This window comes from Pteropus medius, unplaced genomic scaffold, assembly GCF_902729225.1.
Source record: "Pteropus medius unplaced genomic scaffold, Ma_sr-lr_union100, whole genome shotgun sequence".
Lineage (NCBI taxonomy): Eukaryota > Metazoa > Chordata > Mammalia > Chiroptera > Pteropodidae > Pteropus > Pteropus medius.
In genome coordinates, this window is record NW_024346065.1 from 2,064,683 (window position 1) to 2,087,232 (window position 22,550).

The 22,550-nt window shown below is 31.6% G+C and overlaps 1 protein-coding gene across 6 annotated transcripts in view; it reads left to right on the forward strand.

The window, feature by feature from the left end:
• The window catches only part of PALS1 (protein associated with LIN7 1, MAGUK p55 family member), a 72,172-nt gene that overhangs the window by 26,498 nt on the left and 23,124 nt on the right, over nucleotides 1–22,550 (forward strand). For all 6 annotated transcript variants that reach the window (XM_039875264.1, XM_039875266.1, XM_039875268.1 and 3 more), the window contains 5 exons: nucleotides 9,634–9,842; nucleotides 17,846–17,923; nucleotides 18,474–18,620; nucleotides 19,812–19,973; nucleotides 21,419–21,496. In XM_039875264.1, coding sequence (XP_039731198.1) covers nucleotides 9,634–9,842; nucleotides 17,846–17,923; nucleotides 18,474–18,620; nucleotides 19,812–19,973; nucleotides 21,419–21,496 — 674 coding nt within the window. The remainder of the gene's footprint in view (nucleotides 1–9,633; nucleotides 9,843–17,845; nucleotides 17,924–18,473; nucleotides 18,621–19,811; nucleotides 19,974–21,418; nucleotides 21,497–22,550) is intronic.

Here is a 22,550-nt window from a genome sequence, read left to right on the forward strand (position 1 = left end):
TGGGAACTTAATTCCAAATGAATAATTGATATTAGTATTATAAATTATAAGAATATTGATATATTAGGGAAGTTTTCCTTAAAATTGACATGAGTTATTAAAACTTGCTTTGCTACAAATAAAATGTCATTGTCTAGTTCTCTTTCATAAGCAAAGCAAACTACCTTGTGAGAGAAATCTAGAGAAAAGAACAGAATGCAGATTAAAATGGGATGAGAGAGAATAGGATCATTTTCAGTTATCTCTAGATTATAGATTTCACTGTTTTGGTTTTTGTATTCACAGATAAGTAATTTGAGGCCACAGTTGTGGACAGCTAAATATAGTCAACAGACTATTTAAAGGGAATATACTCAGAAACACTGCAATCTATCATATACGTGAGTATATGATAGTTGCATCTTTAAAAAGACTTTAGGACAGGTGCACCCACACCCATGATAAGCATTCTGTTATGTGTTTTAATAAGGAGACTCCTGAAAGTTGTGATGAGGGGCTTTCTGATTTACACTAGATGAGATTAGTGTGAAGAAAAAAGTAAAAAAGATACACCAAGAGCAAGAAAACTATGATGAATAAAATATTTTTATAATATTAATGATAGCATGTTTCAATCTTGATTAGTGTCTCCATATTTTTTTGCCAGATGTCTCTGGCAAAAATATTCAAACTATTAAATCAAGAGTACTTCTGTATTTGATGTTGTAAAGTAAAATATCTCTATATTTCTGACAGTATTTGACTTTTGATTGACCATGGGATATTCTGGAATATTGCCGAATTGTGATGAACTTAATTTTAAGATTGGCTTTTAAAATAAAATTCATTTAAAGACAACAGACAAAATTCCAGTGCCAATAAACCTTGAGGTCAGCCTACTTCGGAGAAATTAATTATTCTTGCTAGTAAATTTATGCTCAATTGCTATAGATAGTTCCAGACTTTATTAGCCATTCTTTAAGGGACTTTTTTTCCAGAAGTGAACTTATTAGAACTATTGGTACTAAGTTTAATGTTTAAAATGTTGACACCATTTAAAAGTTTTCTGATTTGTTATGATTGCTAAAATTAGAGCTAACCTAAAATAAGATTTTAAAAATTCTTTAGAATATGGGTATCTATGTAATATTTGGTTGTTAAATATTCCTAATTCTACTGAAAAATAATTGCTATACCATTCAGCCTTTGACACAATGCCATTCCACCTATTAAGTAATAATACGTTTTAACTTTTTTCCTCTTGCAAAGAGTTGCATCATTATGTTATGATATGTTCAGAAATGCATGCTATCATTGCGTATTTACTAGTGCAGGTATCTGGAGTCAGATGTAGAGTTTAAATACTTTTTATCTTCACTTAATTGCTGTTGACCTTAGACGAATTACTTTTTAGGATTTTCTTGAGGACCAAGAGAGAAAGTGTCTTTTTAAGCATGTGACACAGTGTAGGTTCACTAAAATCTAACTTTTGTAAGAACCAGAAGCCTCCAGAGAGATCATCTAATTTTCTTGTCTGTGAAATTAATTTGTGGATCTTAAACAGTAATTTTTTATTTTATTTTTAAAAATAAGTTTAATTAAGATATAACTATTTTAAAGTATACAGTTCATGAGTATTTAGTATATTCACAAAATTGTGCAACAGTCAGCATTGTATAATTCCAGAGTACTTTTGTTAACCCAAAAAGAAAAATTATACCCATTAGAAATCACTTCATATTCTCCCCTCCCCCTAACCCCTTACAACCCTAATCCACCTTCTGTCTGTGAATTTGTTTGTTCAGGGCATTCTTATAACAGAATCATACAGTATGTGACCTTTTGTGACTGGCTTTTTTTCCACATAGCATAATGTTTTAAAGGTTTATCCACACTGTAGCATGAAGCAGTTTTTCATTACCTTTTATGGCTGGATAATAGTCCATTGTAGGGATATACCACATTTTGTTTATTCATCTCTTGATGGAACATTGGGATTGTTTCTACCTTTTGGCTAGTATTGTTGGGAATAGTACTGTTATGAAATTTATGTATAAGTTTTTGTTTGAACACCTGTTTTTAATTCTTTTGGATATATAATTAGGAATAGAATTGCTGGGTCACATGGTAATTCTGTGTTTAACTTACTGACGAACTGCCATATCTTCCACAGTATCTGCACTGTTTTACATTCTCACCGCAATGTATGGGGGTTCCCATTTCTCTACATCTTTGCTTCTACTTGTTATTATAAGTCTTAATTTTAGCCATGCTATTTTGTACTTTTTAAGTACAAGAATAAAATAGAAAATATTAAACTATATTATATTGCACATAAGTATTCATAAATCTCATTTCAAGTAGGTGTGTATACTGGTTTGAGAAATTTAAAAATATGTGTTTTTTTAACAGATCACCAACAGAAGTTTGAGAAATACTATCCTAGTCAAACCCACTCATTTTATTAAAAGGCCCAGAGACTTTAAGTAGGTTATCCAGTCAGGTATTCCGACTCCAAATTTGCAGCTTTTTTTTTCTCTCACCAACCCCCTTTCAGTTTCATCCAGAGAAAAATCATGAAGCGTTTGTTCTGAAGTCACTTCAATGGCTTATTTCCATTGTCTTCTCATGTTTAGAGATAAAGTGTCTCAACTGTCTTTGCTTATATACTTGTCTAGTATTTCTTTTTAATTTGTAACCCAATTTGTTAATGAGGAATCATTGCTCAGGGTCTTTCATGAGCTACTGATTGTTTTAATAAATTCATTTTGACCTAGTCTGCTAAAAACCAAAATTCAGAGTTCTAAATTTTATGTTTTTAAATTTAAAAAGTAAAAAGACAAGACTACCCTATGAAAGCAAAGACTTCCTGAGTGAAAGATCTAATTTTGATTTAGCAGATAGATATACTGGAAACTGATATACTTTCCTCATACTAAATAATATTAAGTTTCTCATCTCAATATTCAATTTGACCGTAAAGTTTAGGGGAAAAAGAAATCTTAAAAAGCTTCATAAAAAAAGTCATGAGGTAGGTTGAAATCTAGAAATTTCTGAGGATAGGTTAAAAGAATTGGTATTTAAACAATGGAATGGAAGATCTTAATGCTGAGTAGCTCTCTAGACAGTCTGTTTCATGTAGGTTAAATGATAGTAATGAGTAAAAGTAAGCAGAATTCATCCAGGGTAGATGGTTATCTCCACTGCTATGAAAGAACTCTAGAGATAGAGATTCCTCAGCTTCCTTGGGTAATTTTTGTTTACCCTTACAGCCAAAAAATTCCCCCATATGGCTTCCCAGAGTCTTGGGTGTTTGAAGATGGAATTTTCAGATAGAGCAACTCTTGGTGATTGCTTTCTGTTGCCTCTTTTAGTCTTCATTCTTTGATCTTTTAGACATTCAGAAGAGGGCCAAAGGGGAGAGGGGAGAGTTGAGGGGATAGGTTGTGGACTTAGATGTATGTTTGTATTTATCTGATTAATTGTATCTCAAAACCAAACATAAGTGATTTTTCTTACTCTAACGTAAATATGTTCTCTTTTTTAAAACAGGTAATCACAGTTTAAGTGTTATATGAAATGTTAGAGAAGGTGATGGGAACTTAAAATAATTTCTACTGGCCATCAGGTTAGAGGAAATAGATCAAACTGTAGGACAAGGAATATGAACTAGATATAAAGAACTTCCTTGAAAGGACATTGTTACAGACTAAAATTTATCACCAAAACCAGATTTGCTATGCTTGCTTTTGCCTTCTCCCCTGCAGTGTCCCCATTTCTGCCTTTCCTCCATCCTGCCTTGCTCTAGGTACCCATCTACTTCAGTACTCCCTTCTTTGTTCACTCCTGTTCTGCACCCCTGTCATTCTTTTTTGCTAGCTTTGTGATTTTTCTCTTTTTCTCTCCATGTGGTTCTTTCTTTTTGTATCTTGTGTCTCTGTATATGGGAGTGGGAAGGGAGCCTCTGGTTTTTGTATCTAGAAAGTCTCCATTCTCTATTTTGTACTCCTTATTGCTTGTCTTGTCTTCTTTCTTATTACAAAAGAGGGTACATATTTGATAGGACTGATTTAGTTGCCTCTGATTGGATTTTAAAAATTCCCTCTGGAATTACGCAGAATATTGAAGAACTTGTGGCTTTCGTTTTAAATAAGATAGAACCTAATTGCTGCATTAGACAATGAGACATTTTCTTTAAGTATGTAGAAAATTAACAGTTCTTGAATAATATCTATTTGTAAAGTGCTTTTAAAGATGTACTATATGTGAACAAGGGGTTTTTTAACCTACAACTAAATATTTTGACCTTCGAAATTAAGAATTTTTATATGAAACTAAAGTATAAATGATGTCAAAGTAAGCATCCCTGAGTTGATGTTGCCAACAGTTATTTTTATTATGACATCATACTTAAAGAAAAGACCCTTTATCAGAATTCCATTTAGAATTTCTAATAAAGAGTAAAGAACTCATTTGTCATAATCAGTATTTTAAAATTAATGCTGTAGGTATTTGTTGCTTTGTGATCTTAAAACTTACTGGACAGAAAGAGCATCATTTTCAGTGTCCTTTAAATTAATAAACTTGCTTGTAAATACATACTAATTTCATCAAAGGGTTTATATCATTTGATATTTCATATTTTCTCTTAAATACTCATTTGTTTCAGCTGCATATAGTTTAGTCCATATCTTGTCAAGCTACATATAATTAATGAAGTTTAAAAAACTTCTGAGTGTCTAGTAACTTAATCTGTTCTGCCTATTCATTAAACATTTTTAATGGAAACATTTGAACTTGAGTGATGAGAGAACTTTGAGCAGCTTTCCAGCCTAAGAATGCTTTCTGGAAACTTTCCCAGCTAAATTGGTCATGAAAACAGATACGGAATTTATCTGAAAAGGACCATGTAAATCATAGTTAACAATCTTGCTATCCTACTTGGCCACCCAGGCTAGTGCAGCACTTTCAGAAATACTTTACATTTCTCAAAAAGATACGTAGCTCTGCATTCACAGAAATTACAGTTTGGGTTTGTTTTGCTGAACTTTTCCTAATATACCACCTACCATTACTATTGTAATGTTAGAGATGAAACAAAATATTCAGAAAATATCTAAAGAGTAAAACACTTGGAGAAGTAAAATAGGAGAAATAAAATGCAAAAAACATTATAAAAGTAGCAACAGTATTACAAAGAGTGTATGAAAGAATTAAAACATGTATTATATGTATAAATATGCATAAATACAGTTGAAAGGAAATTCTTCCTACAGATACATGGTAAAATAGCTAAAACATATTAGCTCCTTTAAATACTAGTCAGTGTGTATTACATGCTACTGTATTAGGCAAAAAGAAATCTCAGGGCAGCTTTTCCAAAACAGAAAAATGACATAACACAAGTTCTAGAATCGGCCAAAAAAGGTATCTTTTATTATTACCTAAGTGTGGCAGGAAAAGCACTGCCTTAGAAGTTGAAGAGATGGATTCTTCATCCAGGTGACATTTTTGTGGATGACATCATTTTCTCCATCTGTAGAGATTTGTTCTGAATTATGTATGTCTCAGGGTTTGGTGGGGTTTGTTTGTTTGTTTGTTTTTTAATTGCGTAAAGTTACTCAAGGTTTTTATAAGGATTACATAAATAACGTATATGCATAGAATAAGGAATTCTATATCACTGTTCAGTAATGGTGATAATTAATATGTAATTTGGGATAAATACATATTTGTAGTTTTTCAATAATGGTTCGTGATATTTAATTGTAAAACAGCTTAAGTGCAAGTGATTTCAGTGTAGTCTGGCAACATTGATTGACATAAGTCTGAAGATAACTCCTAAAAAAGATAATTTCAGTGAAAACAGTTTTACTAATTAAAAAATGAATGGGACTTAATAGAGATGAGTGAAGTTCTAAAAGATGACAATTAAAAACCTTAAATTGGTCTTGATGCTAACCTAAAATACTTGAACCTTAAGCCCAGTTAAATTTGTTGATATTTCTAGCATTGGCATGGTCCTTATGTTCTCAGAACTCATTGTTATGTACTAGGTCATCAGCTTCTTTGGGACTCAGTTGTAGTATTCTTCTGTTTTACAGCCTTCCTATTCCTATATATCTTATTTTGATCCCTCACCTCATGAGTGAAAGCCATTTCCAGTTTGATCCTGAGATTTTTTTTTTTCCCCTGGATTTTAAACTGTCGTAGATGGTCTTTATGGTTTTAGAATTCCTCAGTATGAACCCAATATTAACAAATCAACCAGATTTCATTTCCTTGGAACTTGTATTTCTTACCTCAGTTTCTATCAGCATGAGAAGCCTACTTATTTCTTAGAACTTAAAAGCTATCATTCCTTTTGGACTAACCACAAAATTTTTTATTTCCTGTCTGAGCAGTGTCTCAACTGTTGAGTGATCTCATGAATAAGGTCATTGATCTCAAGTTGTATCTCTCATTAAACCATTTCTGGTTTGGGTTACCCTACCTTCCTTTCTGTAGTTTTTCTTGCTGGCTTATGACTACAGTATCTTAATTGTACTTAAAATAGTCTAAATATGAAAATTATATGCTGTGTTTATAACAGAAGCAAGAAGAGGGCAACAAAAGGAAACAGTCGTCAAGAAATAGAATAAATATTAAAGCAGACATAAAAATCCAATATAGCAATCAAGGTTATTTAATATAAAAGAATAGCTTTGAGTACCTTAGTCCCAAGTATATCAGGTCTTAAAATATTGCAGTAACCAATGTTTAATAAAGCCTTTAAGTCAGTGGTTCTTTACTATATATATAGTATAGTATAGTTCTTTACTATATTTATATATATATATATACACACACATATATATATGTGTGTATATATATATATAATCTTTAAAGAAGACATAAGAGATTCTGATTGTGTTTGATGTAGAACTCAGGACACTATATCTGTAAATTTCTTTAGTAATTCTCATAAATATCCTTGATTAAAATCTATTGTTCTGAAATAGCAAGAAAAGATAAAATTATATTCAGTAAGTTTTATGACTACAGGGATATTTATATAATCAGTATAATCCATTCATTAAGAAAAAAAACACTAGTATAAAAATCAGCAAAAGATGAGCAGAAAGTAGATGAAAGAAGAAATACAAATGACTATTAACAGTGTGAAAATGTATTTAACCTCACTACTAGATGAAGAAATATGTTTTTTCCCAAACATATCACCAAAACTAAAAAGATTTATAAGCTTTAATTTGATCTGTGTTTGTAGAAACAGGCACTCAAGTTCATTGCTAGTAGGACTATGTACAAATCTGGAGGGCACTTTGGCAATATGTATCAAAGTTTTAAATGTTTTTATTATCTGATCAGTAATTTTATCCTAGGAATTATTCTAAAGAAATTGGAAAATATCAGATTGCAAAACGTTGACAATGTAACCTACATGGTTAGGTCAGCATTTAAAAAAAAAGTCTGAAAGCCTATATAATATAACGAAATAACAGCAGTAGTTTTACCTGAAAGGTACAACTACAGATAATTATTTTTTATAATTTTACAGATAATTATTTTTTATATTGTCAGTATTTTAGTGTCATTGTGGGTGGTTTTGGTACACAGTAGAGATTATGCAGAAGTTTGTCTTTAAAAGAAATTTAAACATCCCTGGGATTGAAGAGATGCAATAGGGAGTTGGTTACTTTCTGGACTGACTAAAGCTGCTTATTGATTTCAGTCAGTGAGGTCTGAAGCTCCTGATTTTTCTCATTGCCCTGACAACTAGGTTGAGTCCCTTTAATGAATCAGTAAAAGTTTATACAGGAATCTCATTATACACTCAGGGAAGTCTATAGTAACCATATGATTATATCTAATTAGTTTAACTATTTTGTTAGGGTTTTTTTTTATATATATTTTTTGCTGCAGTTTAAGTTACTAAAGAGCATACATATTTCATATAAAGAAGGCTAATGCTGTTTTGATTTTGGGGGGAAAAGATAGAGAACCTCAAATAACCGAAGAACTATTAAAATCTATAAAAAATTTAACTACTGTTAAGTAGTGAAATACAAGATAAATGTACAGAAAGGCCTTATATGAAGAAAACTAACAAAAAGACTTAAACCTACAGGTTCTTTTCACATGTGACTGTGTATAAGACAGATTGTATCCACTATAAGTTTTTTCCGGATTCATTTACAGGTTTAATTTCAGTCAGAATCTCATTAAGATTTTTCTTTTTGGAAGAATAGGAAAGAGTGGGAGATACCATGAAAAAATTATTCTGTAACTTATTTTGAACAGTCAGGACACTTTTGAAAAAGTAATGAACAAGTACTTGTCATGTGAATGTGAGCAGAGACTATACTGCTACTATGGTAAGACATTGTGATTCTGATAGACCAATGGACTAGAAACAGACTCTGATGTATATAAGAATTCGATAGTATTATAGATCAGTGGAAACAGAAGGATTATTCAACAAATGGTGTTAGAACAGTTGATTAACCACTTAGAAGAAAAGAAATGAAGTTAAAATTTCCCTTCAAATATATACCAAAATAAATTCCAAATGGATTACAGTTTATTTTGAAATAGAAGCTACAAAAAGCTTGAAGAAAGTAGGTAAATATTTCATGATCTAGAGGAAGGAGTTTATAAGCATAGAAACAGTGAAGGAAATCACACAGGGAAAGGTGGATTATCCTTAACACACAAGATTTCAAAACTTCTACAATAAAAGCTGCCACAAATACGATGAACATACAAATCATTTATAACAAATCTACCTGTTTTAGAAAATCGTTTATAACAAATCTACCTGTTTGGCGGGGCAAGAGAGAAACAACCTATGGTTCTTAACCATTTTGGGTATCTCCCAGAAAATACATGTGCTGCTTGTGCACACTAACAGGCATGCACACACATACACATGCACACACATACACATGCCACAACTTTCATGTGTTCATTTAAAAAATGGTAATGTTGAATATTGATGAAAATATAGCTAATGGGATGTAAATTAGTAAAACTGCTCTGGAAAGCTGTGTGACTTTTAAAATGTCAGAATCTTATTTTTATATTCTATTTATAGGACTTATTTTAAGAAAACATCAAAATCTTAGACAAATTTTTATGCAGAAGTCATCATTATGTGCTGAAGTGCTTATTATTGCTCATAGTAGTAAACAGTTGGAAGCAACCTGAAAGCTCCCCTTTAACAGTTATTATAAATTATGGTTTAGCCATATAATAGAATATCATGGAGTCATTATAATGTTTTTTAAAGACTATTTGGTGATTTGGGAAAACAATTAAAATGGACTGTTAAATGAAAAATGGAAATGCTGTAAGATGTTTAAAATAAAGTTGTTTCCAGGTGATGGGACTGTTGATAATTTTAAATGTCTTTATTTCTGTATTTTTATAGTATGTAATTGTTTTATAATTAAAACACTTGAAAATGTTATCCTATTCTGTTGTATAATTTTTAACGTTTTACTTTAAAATCAGTAAAATGACGATGATTTGACACTCATCAAAATACAGGCAGTGTTTCATTTTTTTGAAAATGTAAATTGTTCCAGAAATTTTATTTTAAATGTTGAATTAAGACAAAATTAATTTTTGGATGCCTTTTCCTTCTCCTACTAGAAGTAGAAGACTTGTTTTCTTCACTTAAACACATCCAACATACTTTGGTAGATTCTCAGAGCCAGGAGGATATTTCACTGCTTTTACAACTTGTACAAAATAAAGATTTCCAGAATGCGTTTAAGATACACAATGCTGTCACAGTGCACATGAACAAAGCCAGTCCTCCATTTCCTCTCATCTCCAGCGCACAAGAGCTTGCTCAAGAGGTATGTGTTCTGAAGATCTCGGTTGTTAGTGATAGTAAGGCAGTATTATTGGAAAATTCTACTGTGAATATAAGTCTTGTTTGAGTTAATTACTACTGATCACATAATTTATTGTTAGGAAAAATTTGCTACATACCTTTTATCCTGAAAAAAAGATATACTTATTTCAGATTGAGAATTCAGTTTCAGGAAAGAAGAGAATTTTGTATATAAAATGTGTATATTTGCATAGTAAGAGAAATATTTGTCTAAATTACTAAAGGGGAAAGTTTTTTGATGCTTTTGGTATAGTTTTATTTTAAGCATTATACATTATAAACTGAGAAATGAATACTGATGAAGTAAAATTATGTTTGATAATCAGTTATCATAAATATATAACTTCTAAGATTTGTGACTTGTAGATACAGTCATGCACAGCATGACGATGTTTCAGTCAATGACAGACCACATACGTGACTGTGATCCCATAAGTTCGTAATGGAGCTGAAAAATACCCGTCGCCTAGTGACATTGTACCGTTCTAATGCAATACATTACTCACGTTTGTGGTGATGCTGATCTAAACCTACTGCACTGCCAGTACTATAAAAGCTTACTATTGTGTTATAGTTGCCTATGATATTCAGTATAGCAACATGCTGTACAGGTTTGTAGTCTAGGGGCAGTAGGCTTTATTACATAGCCTAGGTGTATAGCCTATACCATCCAGATTTGTATATGTGCTCTCTATAATATTTGCATGACAAAATCGGCTAGTGATGCATTTCTTAGAAGGTATTGTTGTCAGGTGGTGCGTAACTGTATTTTGAAGTTTTTTTCTTCTATAAACACGGTGTAGAAGCTCCAAAATAATTAAATTTTAACATGTAGTGAGAGTTCCTCTTGTTAACCTGCTGTCTTTTAACTTCTAGTTTCTGCTGCTTGTTAATGTTCATTGTTTAATGTGTTCTGCAGATATCTTTTAAATTGAAAGTTTTAAAAGCATATAAATAAGCCATCTCCTATTTTTTAGGGTAGACATCCTGTCATTATTATATGATTTTTAAGTTATTTTGATGTTATAAAAACTAATAATTCTGGAAGCCCATCAAGTAAATCTGTCGTTAACCCAGGCACAAGACAGAATGGGCTAGAGTGAAGGGGAGGATCTCCAAAGCTACAGAACTGCACAGTAGGTTAGGAGGCACTTTTTAGATTAGTACAGAATATATTTTCTTCATTTAGATGTCAACTGTGGGCAAAGATTCCATATGTTAAGAGTGGCCAAGTCTAGTGTTGCCCACGATAGGAAACTGTGACCTAAGGACCTCTTCCTAGAAAGGAGATTTGCCATCTACTGGAGTTTAAAAAAGCTAGTTGAAACCTATTCTTTGTGCTCATCTTTTATTATTAAAATTAAATATGTAAAATAAAAATTTTTATTAAAAAGTTATCCCTATAGTTTTACTTATCACAATTTGAATGGTTTTCTGAAAATTACTTTCCTTACAGAGATTGGAATAACAGAATATCTTATTCAGAAATAGAGCATAACTTCTATTGTATAGGGTTGGGAGGAATGCATAATAAGTAATTGTAATTATCTTCCCTATCTTTAGGAGGAAGGTTTGTCCAGCTAGCTACTGGGTCTTTGTTTTGTTGAATAGAACAATGCATGGAAAAGAAAATGAGATAAGCAAGAGAGATCAAAACTGCTCCCGTTGAAGAACATGACAGAGACAACAGAAAGTGTAAAGAAAGGTTAAAAGCAGCAACGTAGCTTATGGGGTTTTAGTATTGAGAGAGGCAAAGAACTAGAAGTGGCTTGAACAATAAAAGCTTTGGGAAAGAAGTGGTTGTAAAGGACTTTAAAAATCAATTTTGAATATTAGTTTTAGGATCGTTACTATATTGATATGGTTCACAATTTTGGAAGTACCACATCAAGGAAGTTTTCTGAAGATTTGCTTTCACATCCTTAAATATCTTCAATAATACTTGAGAATTGTATTGCTTTGGTGATGGTGAGATATGTGGGTGATAGTGACCTTAGGCCAAGACTGGTCTTAAAATGAGTGCAACATAATAAACCTAGTTGGCCACCATGTTCGACTGGCCTGCAATGTGAATGACTTCCTATGGAGTTGTTCATGCACAATTGTGTGAAAGCCCAGACTTACAGTGCATAACACTTAAGAAAAATACATATACAGAGTTCATCAAAGAAGAGTGTTAAATCTGATAACAGAACTCAGAACATTAAATACAGGCATTGCCTTTATTTGACAGCTGGAAAAACCTTAGTAATCATCTAATTCAACTTTTCTGTTTTATATTTCTGAATACTGAGGCCAGGTGAGGTTTTGTGACTGACATAAGACTAGGCTGTTCATGTGCCCATTGCCTAATGTTCTGTTTTTTGGCCTTCATAATTCCAGCTATTTTAATATTCAGTATTTAAAAGAAGAAATTACCAGTGCTTCAGTTGCATTATTTTTAAGTGGAAATTTAATTTGAGTAAGTAAAAAATTAACTCAGTGAATTTAGTGAAAGAATGTCTTAAAACAGTGAGAAGTGTTCTTTGTTTTATAATTTAAAATATCAGTTAAATACGAACTATATAATAGGTAATGAATCCTATGAAAAAACACTAAATTTTGAGATCCAGATTAAATCTTTGACAGTGTAGGATATTTATTAATAAACAAAACTTTTTTTGGTCATTAAAGTGATTTTTATCAAGAAAAGATTAAGAACTTGGGTTTCACTGAATGAACTTTTGCTTATCCAGTAAAAATGCAAGCCAACAGACTAGGCAATGGTATTTGATTATATGATTTTGAGATAATGAGGTCTATATGTGGGCATGTGTGTGTAGTCGATACGACAAAAACTTACTTCCAAAAGAACTCTCACAAATTACTAAGAAAAAGACTACTCAGTTTTTAAAGAATGGGCAAAGGAATTTAACAGATACTTGACAAAAACAGAAAATCCAGATGGCTGGTAAGTATGAAAAGATGTTTAGCATCATTAGCCAATAGAGAAATGCAAATTAAAACGAAGCGAGATACCACTGCATGGGCACCAGAATGAGACTTTAAAAAAAAAAAAGACTGGTAATATCAAATGTTGGTGAACTTATAGCACAACTGAAACTCTCATACATTACTGCTGGAGTAGAATTTGGTACTACCACTTTTGAAAATGTTTGGCAATAACTACTAAAGCTAATGTACCATATATACTGTGACCCAGCAATTCTACTTCTGGGTATGTACCTGAGAGGAATGAAAACATCCATACAGAGGCTTATGCACAAATGTTCATAGTCAGATAATAGAAACTGGAAACAACCCAAATGTCCATCAACCAGTCTATAAAAGTTGAGTTAGGCTGTCACTACGGAAGAACAATGAAATAATTACAGTCTAATGAGAAGTACTCTGATGGCAGTATGAGAAAGGTACCAAGCACAGGTTGAGATGTACCAATTCTGTGAGTGATGAGAAAAGAAGAAACAGAAGAAATCTTAATTTGGTGAGTCTTGAAGGATGATTGGGAATTTACCAAGAAGCCCCCAAAAGAGGAAAAGCCATTCCATTGTCAAAGAGTACAAAGACAGTAGTGACTGAGAAAGCCTGCACGATTCTTTAACAATGAGTAAGGGATAGGATATGGTCCTAGAAGCATCTAGATCGTGAAGGCCAGATAAGCCATATTAATCATTTTAAATTTATCTTGTGATAGATCCATGTTCGTAAATGTTTTTAAATAATTACCTAATGTGAGTAGATGAAAGGAGAAAATTCAGAAGGAAGAAAATTCAGTAGCTTTTTCTTGATGAAAATTCTTAGAAAACCAGGCACATTCTGTTAACTTGGTGAAAAATAATATCAGAAACCAATAGGGAACATTTACCTAATGTGAAACACCCAACACATTGCTTTTTAACCCTGGAATAAGACAAAGACTACAGAGTCTCACCACTAGTAGTCAGCATTTTTCCAGAGTTACTAGCTAGTGCAATAAAATAGGAAAAAGTAATTGAATACAAAGTTTTAGGGGAACAGGGAAAATACGAGTTTGTTTCTAATTTGAATAGGTCGAATTAGTTACTTTGAGAACAAAAACCCAGATTCATTTGATATTCAGCATGTTGCCTATTAAAATATAGATACAACTTGTACACAAACAAATATCCTATTCAACTATGCATATAAGAGATATTGGAAGAAATAAATTATTAACAAGGCTATCTCTAGATGGTGGATAGGAAATTTTAGATGTTTATGTGTGTCTCAAATTTAATACAAAAAATTGCTCTAAAGAAAAGTTTAAAGTAGGAAGTTTATAAGTGATTGCACAGCTATGGAAAGGTTTTAAACAAGAATTTGATATAAATAGGCTTTTAATTTGAAGTATTATTCTGATACATTGTGGAAGATGTGTGAGGTCAAGATTGGAGGCATAGAATGTGGAGGCTATTGTAATTGTCCAGATGTAAGATTTTGAATAGCAATTGAACATGAAATGAAATATTTAAATAGAAAATTAATATGACACATTGCCTCTACTTGGAGAATAAAAGTAAAGGAGACATCAGGGATGACTTTCTACCCTCTCTTCCTTTTATTGAATTCATCAAACACTGCTGTTTGCCAGGCATTCTGCCAATAGCTGGATACAAAGCTAAATAAGATATAGCTCCATATTTAATGAGCTCAGTCTGGTAGGGATACAGTCCCATTAATAATTTTAAATCATGTGTGTTCAGACTTACAAGATGAGCATTGATATCTAGGAATATTTAGAATAAGTCAATTCAGGTAGCTGGGACAGCTAGCATAATCAGTCTGCGTGGAGAGACAGCATGGCATATGCAGGGAACAACAAGCAGTTTATGACTGGACAAAATGATTAAGGAATGACGAATGCCAGGAGATAGGGCTGGCAAAGAGGCAAGAATCAGAAGATGGTCGGGAAAAATACTAAGGAGCTTGGGCTTGATCCTGTAAGTTGACAGCCAGAGAGAACTACAATGGTTATGTTTCTATTGAAGTATAAAATTGGAAAGGATATTTAGTTACATAGAAAAATAAGATTTTAATAAGTATCAAACCGAAATAGTTATAAACTTCTTATAAAATAGTATGAATAGCATGATCTCATTTGGGTCAAAATGTAAAGTAAAAGATATATATGTAAAGATCTTCAGTAGTTTTTCAGGTATGGGCATATTTTCTTTGGTAACCAACTTTATTGAGATAACTTACACAAAATGAGTGTATTTTATTGTATAGCTCAATAAATTTTGACACATATGTAACACCTGTGTAATCTGCCACCACGATCAAGTTATAGAAATATTTATTACTCCTCAAAGCTCCCTCATGACCCTTTGTAGACAATAACCACCTTCATCCCACTCCCTAAGCCAGAGGCATCCACTCATTTTTTTTTTTTTTTTTACAAATTTGTATTTTCTGGACATTTCATGTAAGTGGAATAAGATAATATATAGTCTTATGTATCTGACTTATTTTGCTCAGCATAATGTTTTTCAAATTCATCCATGTTTTTGCATGTATCTGTAGTTTATAACTTCTTGCTGTGTAGTATTCCATTGTGTGAATATCCCACAATTTGTTTAACTACTTACCTATTGGATATTTGGATTGTTTCCTGTTTATCATTCTAGCAGATGTGCAATGGTATCTTATTTTAGTTTGCATTTCCGCGTTGAGCATTTTTTTCATAGGCTTTTTTCCTATCTCCTTTTGTAAAATACCTCGCTTAGAGGAAAATAAAGGAAAGTAGTATAGCTAAAGAGTACAAGATCAGGAGAGATCTTTTTAAGGTAAGAGATTAGAGCATCTTTATAGGCCAATGGAAAGAAACCAGTACGATGTAGGAATAGCTGTTTAATTTTCAGGCCTTTGTAGAAAGTAGCTGATGATGTATGCTGAAACTAAAATAGGTGCCATCTTGATTAATAGGAGAAGGGAATGAATAACAGTTTTTAATTTCTTTTAAGGGAAGATCTCAGAGATATTTAGAACTGATTTACAAATAAAAAAATAGGAAACAATGTCTATACACAAATTATTGGTTGACCTTAGTACATTTTGTACACCCTTGGTACATTTCTAATTGAAAATTTTCTTTTTCCCTCAGAATTACTTTCTCCAGCTATCAAAAGGTATATGACCAGAGATTATAAATTCTATTTTAAATTACCTTAGATTTGCTATATTTTAAAAAGAAAAATGCCCTATTTAAAAAAATAAGTATTTAATTACAGTTTTGGATTACTGCAGTTGTTTATTAGTAAGATTTTAATGGAATTCTTGAAGAAGATAATTGCTATGCCATCCTGTTTATACATATGGAGCTTTACAATTAGAAACCTGTTTTCCTGGGTACCAAAACCAGAAGACAGGCTGGTTTTGTTACTGTTATTACTTTGATCCACATGTGGTAAAATTAGTTAATCCCAAAATTATCTCTCAGGTTTGTTCGGGGAATTACTAATAAAATGATTTAAAATAGCCATAAGAAGTATTAGAGAATTACTGGATTCTTATTTTAATCGTGAGTTACTTTTGTAAAAAATTTCTATATGTGAATTTCTATATGTTTTCATTAATGGTGGGTTTTGTTATCTGCATTATTGCAAAGTACTCTTTTGGGTAATTGAGTTTGGAAATAAAAAAGGGAAGAAAAACAGAGATATTGACAATAAGAACATACATAGTATAATCTTTGGGGCAAAGTAGTCTACAGAGCAAAATTTATACCTTTAAATATTTATGGTAAAAAAAAGATTGAAAATAAATGAACTGAACATGCAGCTCAAATGATTAGAAATTGAAAGGGGAAATAAAGCAGAAGAAAGGAATTAAATTATTTAAATGGGAAGAACAATAGATTTAACATTAGAAACTAATTCTTTGGAAAGTATAGTAAAGTAGAGAAAACTTTGACAAGTTAGATGGAAAAAAAAATACCAAAAACATTAGGAAAGAAAAGAACACGAATGCAGGAGATTAAAAATTATAACATAAAACAATTACAGCTTTATGTTACTAACTGTGAAGTTGCTATCAAGTGGGTGGTTTTCTAAGAAAATATAAATTTTGTACAGGTTCTGTCAAAACATTCAGGAACATACAATTCTTATGTTAAATAAACTGTATTAACACATAAATCTAGACTATTTCCCAACTCATTGTATTAGGATAGTATGACCTAGATAGTAAAACTTGACAGTACTTTTGTAAAACTGCACATGAACCCACTCACCAAGTAGAGGCCAGTACAACTTATGAACACTAATGTAGAAATCTTAAAATATGAATAACTCACATCTAGAAATATATTAAGTAATAATTTGTTATGTGCTCGGTACTGTGCTAAGCAGTTTATATGGATTACCTGAATCATTTAAGAACCTTAAGTGGTAGATGCCATTCTATAGATAAGGAAAGGAAGGCTTTAAAGAAATCCATCATAGTCAAGTGGAGTTTATCCTAGAAATGCAAGAATTACTCAACTTTGGGAAGTTTTTTAATGTAATTCACTATAGTATGGTGGTGGTTCCATTATTCGTCATATAACTTTATCTTGTTAGTCTGTAACTCTTGAAAGTGTTATCTCTGATTTAAAATATAGTTGCATAAACACGATTAAAAAACTATAAAATAACAAAATAACTGTTAGAACAGTTTTTCTTCCCTTATGTGGTATATTTTATAGCATGTTGGGAGAAAGTTTGAAGAAGGAAATAATTCATTCATATGTATGAATACCAAAATCTTATCTAGTGGTTTTAAATAGAATACTATTGTTAACCATGATAACAAGATTGAAAACTATGAGAAAAAATAACTTTTTTTCCCTTATTCTTTTTAGTGCATTATAAGTGGTTTTTATGATTTTAAAATATATTAGAAATACCTATATAGATGCTGGTGGTATTTCCTGCAACCTAGGAAGAATAATCTCTTTTTGTTTCTTAGGTACAAACTGTTTTGAAGCCAATCCACCAAAAAGAAGGACAAGAATTAACTGCTTTGCTGAATGCTCCACATATTCAGGTAGAAAATGGACAGAGCATTATATTTGTGGTTTTTCCAATATTCAGAGTCTCTGAATCAAAGTTTCTTAGGGCTAGAAGAGAACTCCAACATTATCTAAACTGTTTTGATTGTTTACAACTCCTACTGCAAAATAATTATTGTTGGATTATATATTTTCATATTTAAAATTAACTGCATTATTTTTGAAACAACTTATTTTTTACCAAAAATCCTCTTTTTTTGGTTATATCTTTTGTAAATTTATCTATGGTGTTGGACTTTTAAATTGATTTTGTTTTCATGAAGTAATAAGCATTTTAGACTTTCATAACCCATCCCAGGGTATACCCTGTTATACCTAACACATTCTTAGATATTATTAGCTATAAAAAATATAGAGTTGCATCTGGGCTACAGCTGGAAAATTTGAAAACATCTGAATATATAATTAATTATATCATTTCTTTTAAAAGTTTAATGATCAGATTACTATGTGTGTGATTAAGTTAAAATCTATAGAAATAAATCATACTGTTTGCCTTAAATGCTATGGATTTCTTTGAAATAGGCACTTTTACTGGCCCATGATAAGGTCGCTGAGCAGGAAATGCAGCTCGAGCCCATTACAGATGAGAGAGTTTATGAAAGCATTGGCCAGTATGGAGGAGAAACTGTGAAAATAGTTCGTATAGAAAAGGCTCGAGATATTCCATTGGTAAGTGTTCCACATCTCTGATTTGAGATCCTTTCTACACAAGGATCTTTTGTATGGCAGGCAGATAGTTGAAGACCCCTTTACGTTTCTGCTAGTTTTTCTTTTTTGTAGTTATTTACTGGAATTCTTTTATGTTATTCTTCATACTCCTTATTCAGCTGAGAAAAATTTGTTCGTTTCATCATAATTTGATGAAAATATAGTAGTTTGTGAAGTAACTGTTGAGAACAAAGACAAGTAATCTGCTTCGTTATTCTTCCAGCTTTTTAAAAAAAAAAGCATAGTTAGAAAATCTGATCTCTTGAAACACATTTGCATACTTCACATATACTTAAAAATATGTATTCCTTAACATTAATATTTGTTTTATACTTTTTAGTAAAAACTTTCTCTTAGTCTGCTATTATTGCCTTATTTTTTTCCCTTTATTTTCAGGGCATATTCTTAAATCCTGTGTCTCAAATTATATCTTGAATACTGTGGTACATGAAATAGGGACCAAATTTTATGGGCAGTTTATATTACTCATTTTTTTCTGATGGCTACTAGGAAAAAAGAAATCGGGAAAGTTATGACAAAAGTTTAGGAGAAAAATGTTACAAACCCTGTCTACTTTTAAGCTTTTTTCTGTATCTTATATTTCCATTTTTTCAAATATATATTTCAGTTGTGCTTCCAATTTTTATAATAAATATTAATGTTTAATACATTTTAATTTGAACTAAATGCAGCTATGTAATATTTAACATTTGAATAATCAGTTAGATTAGTCTTCATTCCTTCATCATGTATTGAATTTTAAAAGACATTTATAGTTATGTCATGTTCACTAATTACATCTAAATATAGTATAACTATTTTGACTAGTATCTAGCTTTTAGAGAACAAATTTGATTATAGGTCTTAACAGTGTTTTTAAGCAAGTGCATTTTTTGGTTCTTGTGTGCTTCAAAAGTCTGCTTGATTTTAGAATTCTAATGAAGGGGATGTTTCTGAAGCAGAAAATGTGGAGAAAATGGTCAGCTTTCAAATCTAATTATCATGATTACTGTAGACGGATAAGTAAATTTTTTCACAAGATAACTGAAGGCTAGTATTGTTGAAGAGAAAAAAATAAGAATTTAAAAATGAGGAAATGTTGAACCGAAAAATTGCATTTTTACTTTAAAATTGATGTTTAATTATTTTTAGGGTGCTACAGTTCGTAATGAAATGGATTCTGTCATCATTAGTCGGATAGTAAAAGGAGGTGCTGCAGAGAAAAGTGGTCTGTTACATGAAGGAGATGAAGTTCTGGAGATTAATGGCATTGAAATTCGGGGGAAAGATGTCAATGAGGTTTTTGACTTGTTGGTAAGCTGTCACAGGTAGAAGAATTAGTAGGTTCTTGAAAGCTGTTTTTTTTTTGTTATTAGACTCCAGAAAAAAATATTTTTAAACCATTTTAAAAATAATCGTTAAGAGTACTAGACAATTTCAAATCTAATTTTCACATAACATTTTCACAATTTTTATTAGAGTTTTATTTTGGGGTGGGTACCACTGGTATTTCTTTTTGAGCTTTATTACTGCTAGGTATATTTTATTTGCCTCTGAAATCACTAATATAACTCGTGATTTATTCAACACTTATTTATTGACTGCCTGCTATATGCTACCTGCTAGGCAAACAGTAACAAAACAAAATCACTACCCTCATAATTTTTATGTTCATTTTTTTTGTTCTACATTGTTTTCTTAACAATTTAGATAATAGCAGGTACTCAGTAGATCTATACTGTCAAATATAATAGCCACTAGCTACATGTACTAGTTATTTCAATTTAAGTAAAATTATAAATTCAGTTTCTCATTTCTGCTAGCTGTTTTTCAGGTGGTCAAGAGCAGCAGTAGGTAGCTAATGGCTCCTATATTAAAGAGTAGATATGTAACATTTCCATCAGCATATAAAGTTCTGTTAGTGCTAGTATAATGAGAAAGCCATTTGTAGACAACTTTTGAGAGCAATTTATGATCACTTTGTATGCATCCACAAACCAGATTTATATTCTTACTGATTTCACATCAGTTGTTAGATAGAATCTCTCCTATCGGCTGATGCCTGTGAAGAATCTAGAAAGCATCTTTATATCCTTATTTTCTCCCAACTGCATTCATTGCTTTGTTAGAGCAAAGTGCCAATGGTCGTTTTTTGCCTTTGGTTTATTGCATGCTATCTCTAGGTCAAGCAATGCTCCCTGCTCTCTCAGGGCCAGAAGTGTGATTACCATCTATGCTGGAAGTATCTGAACGATACAGTTAGTGATGTACTGGGAAATAATAGTGAACCCAGCAGTAAGACTGTATACAGTTAAAAAATAGAATGGGAAGCGAGAATGTTTGTATATTTGTATCACTTTTCTAATCCTAGTCACAATTACTATTTCAAATTTTACTGTATTAAAATTGAAATGTGTCAGAATAGATAACTAAGAATTGTTATAGCATTGTTATCACCCAACCCTTCACTGTGGAATCTTCCTTAACACTGAATAGATGAGAAAAACCCAAGATTTATGGGCTAAATGGCTTTCCCCAGTGGACTAGAATTGCAGAATGCAATATTACTGGGTAACTCTAATGGAATCCATAAAAGGCATAATTCATGCTTCCTAATGAAATGGGATTCACCTTTACTGATTTTTTTTAAGTCTCCTAAGAGTTCCGGAATAGTTCACTTTAGGGAATATTGCTCATAAAATCATGGAATGACTTTCATAAATATGGATTTTAAAAACTATCTAATCTCTCTGTTACAGTCTGATATGCATGGTACTTTGACATTTGTTCTGATTCCTAGTCAACAGATCAAGCCACCTCCTACCAAGGAAACTGTAGTAAGTATTTTGTCGTTGTTGTTCATTATTTATTGTCTGATGGTTACTGTTTACTTTTTTAAATAAATTTTATTTTTAGAGTAGTTTTAGGTTCATAGCAAAATGGAGCAGAAAGTCTAGAGTTTAACATGCCTCATTGCCCACACACATGCATAATATCCCCCACTATCAACATCCTGCACCAGAATGGTACATTTGTTACATGAATGAATCGATGGTTCCATTATTACCCAAAGTTCATAGTTTTACAATAGGATTCTTTTTTGGTGTTGAATATCCTATGAGTTTTGACAAATGAATAATTACATATATTCACCATTGTATTGTACAGAATAGTTTTACTGCCCTAAAAATCATCTATGTTCTATCTACTCATCACTTCCTCCCCCAACCCCTGGCAACTACTGATCTCTGTAGTTTTGCCTTTACCAGAATGTCATATAGTTAGAATCTTACAGTAGATAACCATTTCAGATTGGCTTTTTTCATTAGTGAAAGCATTTAAGTTTCTTCCGTGTCATTTCATAGCTTGATATAGCTCATTTCTTTATAGCGTTGAATATTTCATTGTCTGAATAACAGCTTATCCACTCACCTACTGAAGGACATCTTGATTGCTTCCAAGTTTGAGTAGTTATAAATAACATTGCTATGCAGGTTTTTGTGTGGACATGTTTTCAGTTCATTTGGGTAAATATTAAGGAATTAAAAATTTAAATCCAGAGACTTCTGGTTAAGATGACAGAATATGCTTAGAAAGAAGGCTAGCACTGAGTATTGACAAGTTATTTCCAAGTGAGAGCATCTAGATGATTTTTACTTTCTTTCTATTTTTTATAAGTATGTATTGTTAAAAATACATATGTAAACACACTCAGAACACTTATGTCCACACAAGAACTTGCACGTGAATGTTTGTTTGCATATCAGAAATGTAAAAACAAGGAAATTCAGTAGTTTTTTAAAATAAATTTGAATGTCAGTATTTCAAATTGAGTAAACTCTGAAAAGTAAAAAGTAGAAAATACTTTAAGAATTTTTATGACTCGTAACA